This window comes from Colias croceus, chromosome 20 (assembly GCF_905220415.1).
Source record: "Colias croceus chromosome 20, ilColCroc2.1".
NCBI classification, from domain to species: Eukaryota; Metazoa; Arthropoda; class Insecta; order Lepidoptera; family Pieridae; genus Colias; species Colias croceus.
The window spans coordinates 928,484-941,887 of NC_059556.1; the positions used below are offsets into that span (position 1 = coordinate 928,484).

The 13,404-nt window shown below is 34.0% G+C and overlaps 1 protein-coding gene across 1 annotated transcript; it reads left to right on the top strand.

Annotated features, from left to right (window-relative positions):
• Positions 1-132: 132 nt before the first annotated feature.
• Positions 133-11,912, top strand: LOC123701010 (solute carrier organic anion transporter family member 2A1-like). The gene is made up of 12 exons (XM_045648417.1): positions 133-139; positions 2,142-2,306; positions 2,825-2,995; positions 5,921-6,100; positions 7,067-7,258; positions 7,708-7,829; positions 8,063-8,158; positions 8,997-9,196; positions 9,631-9,744; positions 10,250-10,377; positions 10,752-10,892; positions 11,283-11,912. The coding sequence occupies exons 1-12, from the start codon at positions 133-135 to the stop codon at positions 11,438-11,440; spliced, it is 1,674 nt and encodes a 557-aa protein (XP_045504373.1). The 3' UTR covers positions 11,441-11,912.
• The last annotated feature ends 1,492 nt before the right edge of the window (positions 11,913-13,404 follow it).

Here is a 13,404-nt window from a genome sequence, read left to right on the forward strand (position 1 = left end):
GTTCAACGCTCTTTATAATGTTTACGAACATGTTTTATTTACTGTGTTTATATTAGTTTATATGTTTCAATTATTTGGCTATTGTTTGTGTAAACAGTTAGTAAAGTTTAGTTCATTTTAGTGATAGTAATCATGATAGGTAAGTTTAATAACACGTTCATTTGTTAAATAAATTTTAAGAAATATTTTTGATTTTTAAATATGTATTAAAATCAATGTGGAGAGGTATATCTCTAAAGCAGCGGACCGCTAGAGTCTAAAGTATTACATTTTCTAATCACAATTCACAATCCATATAATAGGTAGTTACTAATATTGCAAATTGTTATGATTATTTATTGTGTGAAATAATCTCTCAAATTATCATTATTAAGGTAATTACTCCTAATTAACATAGTTTTATTGATAAAATATTTTGTCTTAGGTAATACATAATATTATTTAGATTAATGTTATCCTGAGTTACGCAAAATGCTCTCCTTTGCATTTTTAGTAAAATGTTAACATTTTCTCAAATTCTGGACAGAGTCACTGATAGTCTATCGAACACGTTTTTATATATGCTTTAATACATTTTTTTTTTTATTTTAACTGGCAAAAAAACTGAATAGACCATATCCCGAAGTTGTAGAAATTACGATAGGGTAAGTAAATATGGAAAAAACTTAAAAATAAATGAAAAATATAACTTTGTTTTAACGTGACGATTTCGTTATACGTATTCATACCGATCGATTTGATATATTATTTTTAATACATTAGCTTGGCTTTGTAATTAGATATACCTATTTAGTACGTTTATGTTTACTATAATAATGCCGTTTGTCAAACTTAATTTATATTAAGTTCGACAAACGGCATTATTATATAACTTATGTTATCTAACGAATTCCTATGTTTATTCAGTAGCTCTTAAGCTACGTACATATTACTAAAATTTTCATCCAAATCTGTCCAGTTTTTACGTGACAGAGTAACAGACATACAAACGACAAACTTTCGTATTTATAATATTAGTAGGATATGGTAATTTAGTATAGATTTATTGCTGGTAAAACTTTCGATGTAAACTTGGCAGTTTATAACATATTGTAAGTACATACTAATTTTAGGATGTTACAAAAATATTATAGGTATTCAATGAACGTTTTGCTATTATAATTTACTAGCGGTCCGCCCCGGCTTCGCCCGTGGTACATATTTCGCAATAAAAGGTAGCCTATGTCCTTTCTCGGGTATCAAAATATCTCCATCCCAAATTTCATGCAAATTGGTTCAGTAGTTTAGGCGACTAGGCGTGATTGAGTAACAGACAGACAGACAGAGTTACTTTCGCATTTATAATATTAGTATGGATTTTATTTTCCGAAGCTCTTTGTGACTTGACATTTTTATTCAAAGGTTTTCCAACTTTCATTTTTTTCATTCACAATGAGCGGAAATAAATTAAAAGTGGACATCAATTCTTGAATTTACGGGTGCCATTATTCACATTGCACTTGTAATTTCTGTAATTGTGTTGCAAAAGGAAATTTTAATTTAAATATTTATCTTAATAATAATTAATACAGATTAGTCAGCAATATGTACATACTTACAATGAAAACAATGCAAGATTAGGTGTATAAACGGTAAAGTATTTCTTCTCTACCACTCTATATTTTTTCTCTACCTTATGTACTTATGGATTATTTCTGGCTTTTACAACTTATTTTACATTTTTTTTAAATATTGTATTGCCAAGCATACTTATATAACTTTAATTCATACTAATATTATAAATAAGAAAATTTGTCTGTTTACGCTAACAATGCTTAACCGATTTGGTTGAAATTTCGAATGGGAATAGTGTCGTACCTAGGCCAGAAGTTGGATGAAAGATGTGTTGATTTTTAACAATATAAGCATATTAGCTTCACCGGTATGTTTAAAGTTTTCATGGAACCGGCTCATGAGTTTTGAAAATAAAAATGCAATCAGCTACAGGGACGCGCGGGCGAAAACCGCTTCGTGAGTCCTTAACCTTAGAAAACTTAGACTCGATTTTGAACCACAAGGAGACATCATTGCACACTTATAGAGGATCGGTTATCTAAATAAAACGCGTTCTTTTAATTTTTAAACTGTATTTATTTTTACAGTATTAATGAAAGGCTGGGGCTTCCTAAGGAAGTACATTTTGACGCTGCAACGCTTTGACCTCTTCCTCCAGGGGGCACTGTTGATCGTGATCTTCTTGGAGAGTAATGTCTACCTGCTTCTGCGCAGGAACGATGCGAGCGGTTTCATGCCTACTGTAAATGAAGGTATGCTTTGAAATGAACTAAAAAATGTTTATTTAATAAGTTTGTAAAGTGAAAAAGTATTTACCTACCTTTATTTGGTTAAATAATATTTTATGAGTGGTACACCTAACTAAAACCTAATAATTTAATAAATTATATACTCTTGAATCACTACATTATCTATTAAAAAAACCGCATCAAAACCCGTTGCGTAGTTTTAAAGATTTAAGCATACAAAGGGACATAGGGACAGAGAGAGCGACTTTGTTTTATACTATCTAGTGATTCTCGTAATATATTATATAATACACTTACTCTACTCTTTACTTCTTGCTCACTATATCTATACTATATCGAGAATATTGGAAGAATTCGCTCACGAGCGATAAAGCCGCTCTTTGTAAGCTTAAATCTTAACTATGTAATTACATTAATTACTGTGTGTGTACACAGAATATGTGTGTACACATAATAAGTGTGTGTATAAAGAATATTTCATTCATTTTATTTCATTACTTTCATAATCTTTTAAATTACAGAATGGGTAAAAATCGGTGTTGGTTGCGCGGAATTCCTCCTAGGCGCGCTTGTGGCTTGGCAGGGAAAAGCCTGGAGGAATTTCACCCTGTCCTTCTGGCTTGGAGCAACGGCTGTGTGTGGACTGATTGTTCTGGCCTTCCCCTTCCCTGAAGCGAAGCGGCCTGAAGTCGGTAAGACATTGTAAAATTCTTTCAGTTTTATGTGTCTTAAGGGGCTACTTACTGCCAATTGCCTGTTTTCTTCGTCTAACTACTCTTCGGATAGTGAATATAAATGTCCAAAAAAAATATATGTTACTCATTAGACCTTAAACTTTAATTTGAACGTTTGAAATAATTCTATCTATAAAAATAATGTCCGAAAAAATATTCCAAAGTGGAGCATTTCTTGTTTGAATTTTCGTAACTACGTCTAAACGGTATGGAGTTTTGCTATTTTTCTTTCACAATAATATTTTAAAAGGTGTTTGTCATAAATTGTACGTTTGACGAGACAAAGCAAGTTCTTATTGAGCTACAAATAATCATTCACTGTTTTCTAAATGAAATGAAATGAGCGGGTCCGTGCGCGGGCGACGGGCGGCACTCTAACTCGAACTGTCGGACGAGGAGGTTGTGCTGCTCATTCTCTAAAATTGTATTTTGCCTGATTGTGGATGGCAATTTTGTACAATTTTTCTTTCGACAATTTTGTGCGTGCGCGTGGTTTCACATAAGTTTTCTTTTAACTATGTTTGCGAATGTGTGCCCGCCTGCTACTAAGTTTTCTATTAGAAATCTTTTTTTGAATTTGTTTTTTTCTCAGTCGGGTTTTTTAACAACTTTTTTATTTTATGCTTTTTATTGCACATTGATAACCTTAGTAGGTCAAAGCCCTACACCAACTACCCGTTACGTCAAGATGGCGCGACTTCCTCAGGCATTTTGAAAATTATGTACCTATAATTTAGTGCAAAATTAGTAGGTACTATTTTATACTTTCGTAAAAAACTTCTACTCTAACAGGATTTCAAGATATTCTTTAAACAAAGTGGTCCCGCCATTCTGACGTCAAAACAATAAATATGTGTAACAAAAATAAGATGTAGTAACTTTCTACACTTATTTTCCGATTTTCAAAAATTCGTAACTCAAAAACTAAAAGTATCCTCAAAGTGAAATTTCAGATTTGGGTTCCATAGGACAATAGCTAACCACAAAAAAATTTACGAATCTCAACTCCACGCCCTATAAAGTACAATTTTAGCTTTTTAAACTATTAAAATACTTAGTAAATTCAATATAAAAAAGTAAAATAAAGTTTTTTAATAGCGCCTGAAAAAATTACAATGTTAATAAAGTTGCATTTCTTTCAGGCGCTTTTCTCTTAAAATTTCGTTCACAAATATGTACCTATCATCACTGATTTCATTTCACAAAAATAAATCTATGTTGTTTTATTATTGTAGGTAATATAAGCATGATACACTTTTTTGGAATCCTTATTATGATACCTTTAATTTGATACCCATATTGCAGAAAAAGATTTTTTTTGTATTTTAGTCTAGCACCCCACATTTTCCTTTTTTTTTCACCTATCTAACAAAACTTGGGCTAATACGACGAACCTAACGATACCCTAATTAAAGAAATCCATCCAGTGGTTCGGAAGATATCAGAGTATAAAGAATATTAGATACATACAAAGTTAGGCGCGAAAAACATAACCCTTCTTTTTAGTCGGGCAATAAAAATGCCCGAGCTGCTGCGGAACGCGACGCGAGCGATTAGTTGCGATAGCGCGGATCACGCTCTGCGCACGTAAAAATGAAGCGGGGGTGCTTGGCTAGCGCGGGGAGAACGTCCAAATCCTCAAAGTCGTTTCACTGTTACAACAACCTTAAGGGACACACCGCCGTGATCGATTTTTTTCTATTCTTTATAAATTTATATTTATAAAGCATTTGAATGCCATAAAACCAAAAAAATATAAATACATTATAAAATGTTAACACTGAATACGAGTTTTCGTTTACACGAAAATATCACAAAATGATGCTCTAGCTCTATGTTTGTTTGATGTAAATGCACCGTTACAATAATTATTGTATTCATTGAAAACGCGCCTCGTAATCAATTTTTTTCTAGTCTTTAAAAAATTCTCAATTATACAAATCTCTTACATAATTTTAAATACTTTTTTGATTATATTATCTACGATTATTATAATGATAAGCAAACATTTCCTTAATGTTTTTTCCATCAAGGAAAATGCAGTTTTTTTTTTATCTATGATTAAACCATGATTCAACATTGTCTTAACCGTAGGGAATAAATCTTCAGAAAGTGTGTAGAAAGTGTGATAATAATTTGAATGCCGATTTTAAAAATTAAATCTCATGCATCAATCATTAATGATGATTAAACTTTATCACTCTACATAACCATAGATGATAAAATAATACAATACTTATTTGGCCATCGCGTTAAAATATTAAGATTTAAAAAGAATTAATTAAAAAGATTTAAATAATAAAACATCTAAGGAAAATATTATCATCCTGACTTTCAGTCTATTATTTCCTGAATTTGTCCGTTTATGATTATTTGTTTGCAAAAAATATTATTATACTATCTGGCCCTATAGCCGCGGCGTCGCACGCGTTTTCAAAGAAATTCTCGCATAGTACCCGTTCCTGAGGTATTTCCGGAATAAAAACTATCAAATATGTTAATCATATTCCCTCTATGCGTTAAAATTTCATCAAAATCGGTTCAGCAGTTTTTGCGTGAAACTTATGTTGTCAAATATAATATTAGTAAAATAGTAAGATAGTCTTTCTTCTAATTTTAATGTTTCTCAGTATTATTGTTTAACTAGCTTACCGCCCTCGGCGTCGCCCGCTTTGTCTAAAACCAAATAAATTATATACTAAAACCTTCCTCTTGAATCACTCCATCTATTAAAAAAAACCGCATCAAAATTCGTTGCATAGTTTTAAAGATTTAAGCATACAAACAGACATAGGAACAGAAAAAGTGACTTTGTTTTATACTATGCAGTGATAACAACGACATAATATTAAGAAACTTATTACAAGTTGTGATATTTAAAAGACCTCTGCGGCGGCTCCACCATCTCCGTGTATTCCGAAGTCGAGGATCCCCACCGCACCCCCCGGGGCGTGTTCCTGGTGATCACGGCAGTGATGTGCGCGCTCACCAGGATCAGCGTGTGGGCGCACGGCATTACCTACCTGGATGATCACCAGCCGGAGAATGGACCGTATTTTTATGGTAAGTAATATTTTTTTCACATATTTTCTTTTTAATTATCCTAAACACAATGGGAGACAAACCAAACAAACTAAAATTAATCCAATCCGTTGTTTTACTTACCAAAGTGGTAAGATTTAATGCCTAATAATTTAGGTAAAATTAATAAATAAATAAATATTTTCGGGACAATTTTCACACACGGCACGATCTAATCCCATACTAAGCTTTCGCTTGTGTTATGGAAACCAGATGGCTGATAAACATACATATATAATTAGTGATGCAACGAATACGAATACGAATATTCGTATTCGCCGAATAGTAGACATTTACCGAATATTCGTATTCGGCGAATATACGAATATTTAAAAACAAATATTTTTGTACACAACTCTATTTACTACAGACTTAAAAATCGCGCGTAAAAATATGACGTGTGTAGAGACTGCTGATCCACTGGCCTTTTGGCGAGAAGATGTCCATTTTCCAAGTCAGAAAAAACTCGCCCAAAAATATTTTTCACTGAAGCCATGTACAGTCGCTTCGGAAAGACTTTTTTTAACGGCTGGAAACATCCAGACTGAAAAAAATCGCCTAAAACCAGAAAATCTACGAATTTTATATTTTTTAAATAAAAATTTGCCCATTGTTAATTTTAATTATTAGAAGAGTAAACATTCATTAAATAAATAAGTCTTTTATTACCAAGGCGAGATATTCGTATTCGTATTCGTATTCGCCGAATAGTAGGTTTGATATTCGTATTCGTAAAAGTAGTATTCGTTGCATCACTATATATAATTTTAAATAAATACTTATAATTAACACCCAGACACAGAGCAAACATCTATGTTCATCACACAAATATTTGCCCCGGGTGGGGATCGAACCCATGACCTCTGGCTTGGAAGGCAGGGCCACTACCAACCAAGCTAAATGGCCAGTCGGATTCTGTGCTCTTAATATCTATTCAATCAATTCCAGGTATCCTAATCTCCATCCGTCTATCAGTCGGCATGAGCAGTTCCAACTGGCTCCGCGCAGCATCCATCAGGGATGACTGGTGGGAGATACATCTCTCGCTAGCGATGCTGACGCTCATGTTCTCTATATTGTTCACATTGTTCCCACGGCAAATGCCCGATTATAAGGAAGTCGATACGCTGGAAAGGACCTGTTAGTGTAACTTCAATGTTATAATTTGTACTAGTGTTAAATGCGAAATGTAATGGTGTGTGTGTTTGTCTGTTTCTCTGGTCGCAATGAAGCGATTAAATAATAAGAGTGTGAAATAGTCTATCAGGGATATTATCAGCAAGTGGAGGGAACGACTCTACACACAACCTTTATTTTCTACTAGCTGTGCCCCGCGGTTTTACCCGCAATGTTTCGCTCCCGTTAGTCTTAGCGTGATGATATATAGCCTATAGCCTTCCTCGGTAAATGGGCTATCTAACACCGAAAGAATTTTTCAAATCGGACCAGTAGTTCCTGAAATTAGCGCGTTCAAACAAACAAACTCTTCAGCTTTATAATATTAGTATAAACGAAGACAAGTTAGGGATAGATTGTTTTGTAGTATAAGCTTAAAAAATTAGGTATATACTTATATAATTATTTTTTAGGTATTTTAGAACCCTTAGGGCGAGTATTCCGCAATAAGTCGCTGATGTTGCAAGCCGTGGCACTTTCGTTCCTCAGTGCAGCGATATTTGGATACAATTCATTTGAGACGTATCTATTACAGGTAAGATCATGGAATTAGCTCAATAATTGTTGCGTTTTATTAAATAAAAACCTCTCGTAATAGCGAAGGAAAATATCATATTTTAACGAACAATAATAATGACGTAATAAAATAATAAAATTACATATCTACCGTAAAATAAGTAGAATTCGTACTTTATGATCAATAAAAATATAATAAACGAATGAAGTGATTAGTAATTGCTAATAGTTGACGCAATGTTTATATTACAGGCTAAATTCCAAGTGGAAACTATACATGAGGACCTGAGAACTTCACGCGTCATCACCGACATCTTCAGATCTTTAGTTATTATTTTCTTTGTAACGGTGAGTTTCCAGAATATTCTAGAAGTGTTTAAAATTTAAATTGAATTGTTTATGAATAGCAGATAATGTTTATACGACCGCGACGTCTGCCCTTGTCCATTGTATAATTTTGATAAGCTTTTGCTTTTTTTTAAAGCTTGCATGAAATCTTTTTATATTTTGATTTTCAATCGAAATCCTTGTAGCATTTAGATAGGTACTTCTTATATTTTCATAACAGTGGTAGAATACTATCTAAACTGTTACTTCCATGTTACTTTTCCACGCATTTAGTATCTACGCACGCGCACGCACCTCGCATTATAGTAGTTTATAGCAGTACTAGCTTACCGCGCCCGCATTGTTGAAAACTCTACATCTTCTTCTATATAAAATTCCCCTGTCACAATGTTAGTTACCATACTCCTCCAAAACGGCTGGACCGATTCTCATGATATTTTGTGTGCATATCGGGTAGGTCTGAGCATCGGCTAACATCTATTTTTCCCACCCCTAAATGATGAAGAGTAAGGCAGAACAACGTTTGCCGGGACAGCTAGTAATAATTTAATATACTCATGCAATTCTTCTTCAAGAGCCACTCTACTAAAAAATCCTCCCAGTATCTATTAAAAAAATCCAATTAAATATTAACTTGCGTAATTTTAAAGATCTTAGCATACACACAGACGGCGAAAATAGACCTTGTTTTATACTACATATTATAATTACTTAATTTATTTTATAAATTTATAAAGAATAGAAAAAATTCGATCACGAGGCGGGACTCGAACCCGCATCCTTTCGCGCCAAACCGGGGCGGATGCCTGACCTTTATTTTACTTGTATGAAAACCCAGATATTCCGCACACGCTTTTCCGCGCGCCGGAGCGACGGCGTCAAGGCCACCACGGCGTCCAGAGTGGGTGGCGTGGTCACAATATTCGTGGCGGTTGTGTTTGCTGTGCTAGCGGGGTTGGGTTGTACCACTGATGCCATAGAGGGGATGGGTGTAGGGAGGGGGGCGTATACGCAGCCAGCGTGTAGCCAGGAATGCGGGTACGTTGATAATAGTATTTGAAATGATTTTGGTGTTTTTGAATACGTTGAAAAATAGAGATTGTGTTCTGTTTTTTTAATATAAAATTTGATGTAAAGTAACGTGCAGCCTAAATGAAGTAAGTAATAAAGAGAAAAAACGAAAGCTCTAAATTGAGAACTTTTCAGCCTTTTGTTAGACAGATAAAAATATACCTAATACAAACAGTAGATTGCAAATGAACTACCCAGAGATTTTGTAGTGAGATTTTCAAACCTCCTATTTTCTCAGTGTTTCCATTTCAAAAGGAATCATAGAGCATAATATTTCAAATTTCGAACTCCAGTATTTCACCCCAAAATGTATCAGTTTCAAGCTAAGGTTTCAACAGACAAACAAAAACTCTATTTTTACCTGTAATATTAATAATAATTTAAACTAAATAATATAACAGATGCGGTGAAACAACGTATGGTTTCGCGCCAGTATGTACCCTGGACACCATGACGACATACCTGTCACCGTGCCACGCTGGCTGCCAGGAGTATGAGGATCTTAATGGCTTGTTGTGAGTGTACATTTTGCTAAAATATTTATTCGTATAATATAGGAAGGATACATGCCGTAGATTGCACGAAACACGGTTACAAATGTATTTCCATATTTAAAGGGATTGTGCTTAAATTAATAGTAACACAAAATTTCCATAATAAATTTAAAATTAAAATAAATATTTTACACTTTTTACCATAACTTAAGTTCGTGTAAATATTTTTTCATGTGGTTGATAAATTTTTAAAGAACAGAAAAAATCATTCACCCGCGTCTTCCTCCTCATTCTTTAAAAATGTATCATTATGAATGCTATAAAACTAAATATCAATTTACAGGTTTAGAAATTAAAGATTTTAACAGATTTATTCATTATTACCGACGTTTCGCACACTTTGCAGCGAGCGTGGTCACGGGCAGTCTCCCCGTCAATAATATAATGAATAAATCGCGTTTAAAATCAGTTAAAATCGTTAATTTCTAAATTTATAATACTCGCGTAAACACTAGAAAATTTACAGGTTGCTTCACAATTGCACATGTGGTGTGGGCACGCAGCGGGCGGTGCGAGGCAGCTGCTCTCTACCGTCATGCGCAATTATTTATAACATCTATCTCGTGTTCTTCACGCTTATGCTGGCGATTGGAGGTAATACTGCTGAAATTATAGGCTACTAGCTGAGCCTCGCGGCTTCACCCGCGAAATCGGACCAGTAGTTCCTGAGATTAACGCGTTCAAACTAACTCTTCAGTTTTATAATAATAAGTATAGATTAAATTTTATGAAAGAAAGAAGAAGGAATGAGATTTATTAATTTTATGCAGTTTGTGTGCAATTGAACTTCATGGCAATTAAATATTTGAATAACCAATTTACTTTGCATTATTTTGAGAACTGCATTTCACTAAAAAAATGAGTGAACAAAACTTTCGTAAGTTTGGATCTTACAATCATTTCCTTGCTATTGCTGAACTATGTATAAGAACAGTTTCATTTCATCAAACAAAAAAACACCATTTCAGCGTCGGGTCTCCTAATGCAAAGCATGTCAGTCCTCCGTGCCACCCGACGGATTGACAAGCCACTCGCCATTGGAGTGACGTCAGCTTTCCTGGGCCTCATAGCGAACGCGCTGGGACACTTCTTGTATATGGTTATTAATTGTGAGTATCTGTATTATTATTCTATGACAATAATTTACACAACTTGTTTTTGAAGTGAAACTTCTTTATGCGTATTGAGATTTGAATTTCAAGGTCGCGTCATGGCAATACCGTCCCAACTCCCAATATGGAGAAAGGCGGCTTTTAATCTTGCTAAAGAAGTTTCACTTCTGACACGTGTGCTACACACGTTATTTTTTTAACAGGCTAAAATAAGCTTAATTTCGAATATCAAGGAATGTTCTTGGAATGTTGTACTGAGCTGAATACATAATAAAGTACACAGTAAACATAATACTTATTTATTAAATAATGAATTAGGTAACGTTTTCTAGTCTTAAATATACTGTCATAAATATCATTTACACGTTTATTTATCGACTTTTTCAGATCTAACATGTGCATACGAAGTGAACAACGTGTGCATTATCCACAAGGACAGCGTACTAGCGATGCCGGCGGTCAGCTCCGTGCTGTGTCTTCTGTCTGCGGCACACAGCCTGGCTGCCAGTCGCAAGAGCCAGGGGAAAGCTGTTGTTAGTAGCTGACGATTTGAATAGGGTTATTTTAAGCTGGCGTGACTTTAAATTGGGTTATTTTAAATCGGGGATTACTTGGGGCACATTCATACGTACATACGCATATATAGGTACACAGCATTTAATTGATCATTTCTAAGTAATCTAATCTTACGAATGTTCGACGTTTTGTTCGGAATAATGCTCACGTTTATCGGTACCATTTTGTTGTAGTGCACTCACGATTGATTTAAATGAAACCTACGGCATGTGATACTTGCTACGCGTTGGCTTTTCTGTAAAATATCATTAAAGGAATAGACCTTAAGAATACAGTTCTGCATGTACGCAAGATATGTATCTGCGTAAACACAAAATTTTACGGATTTTTTTATGCTATTTATAATTGTTGGGACTCGGAGGTGTATAGTGTATACTGTGAACTACTATGAATTACTTACACGTTGTGTAAGGGCTGATTTTTCAATCCTTGGTTAAAACTTATTAAACCACCATTCTAAAAATGTATTCTAATTGTCCGTACATATGACAGTTTACAGGTGACATTTTAAAATGTTCGTGTATTACTTTATTGGACGGATTAATTTTAACCAAGGATTGAAAAATCGCCCCTAAATAAAATAAGTATAGATTTAAAGCTAAATGTGAAAAATTAATAATACTGTAAATAGGTAGGTATGGTGTTTAGTTATTATGTATACTAATTAAATGTATTTTTCTTTGAATCTTGTTTTATTTATTATCTTCTTGAACACAATGTTACGCACAATGGTTGAAAATAATACCTAGGTAATAGGTATGTATACAGGGTTACTTGTAAAACACCGGCAACCTCGCAGGACAAGATAGCCAACATCATAAGTAACAACATTTGTTCTACGACTTTTGATAATTTGTTAGATTTTATTTTCATACAAAAATAAATATTCACTTAATTTTCCGTTTGAATATTATAAACTCTACGCGCATTCCAAACATTACGTAAACAAGAAGCGAACGGGAGGGGAAAGGGGGCGTCGCGTCGTCCTTTCGATAATGAATAGAACATAGACTTACAAATGTTAGGAGAGTACAATAAAAGCTTAAAAAATCATTTAAAAATAATTTATTGCGTTATGCCAAAAGTCGTAGAACAAATGTTGTTACTTATGATGTTAGCTATCTTGTCCTGCGGGGTTGCCGGTGTTTTACAAATAACCCTGTATTTTAAAGAAACAGGTAAGGAATTGGTAATAAAAATTATGCTTATTGTAGATTTTTTTTTGCACAATTTCATTCAGTAAAAAACTCATAAGAAGTATTAAGAATAAACAAAATAAATATTTGTTTTTCTCAATCCAATTGTGATCAATGGAAATAGGGACTTTTTTTCTTATAATAATATAAAGTACACAAAGTTAAACAACAAAATAATTTTTCAATGTTTTATTAATAAATGGCACTTAATCGTAACAACTTATCAAAAACATGTAGTTTTATAAAAGAATATCCCTACGTAGAAATAGCTGCATGTGAGAATTATAAAATTACAATACCTACTTTATAAGTACTAAAATATAAGAGTTTGTTACATAATATTCATGATTTAACCATTGAGCTATTATTACTACGTATAGAGGAGACACCACGAACAAAATCTGTGCTGCAAGCGCGGCGCTGCGTGGCGGCATACGTAGTTTATTAGTATATCAATGGATTACTACGTATAGAGGAGACACCACGAACAGAATATGTGGGACAAGCGCGGCCGCCGCGGGGCGGCATACGTAGTTTATTAGTATATCAATGGATTACTACGTATAGAGGAGACACCACGAACAGAATATGTGGGACAAGCGCGGCCGCCGCGGGGCGGCATAGTATCTCATTGGATTTTACTTATTTTTTTTTTTGTAATTAAAAAATTATAACAAAAACGACGTGTGTCACTCGGGGACTGCCGCGGTAAAGCTATTGCATGCTATGCCTTCAAG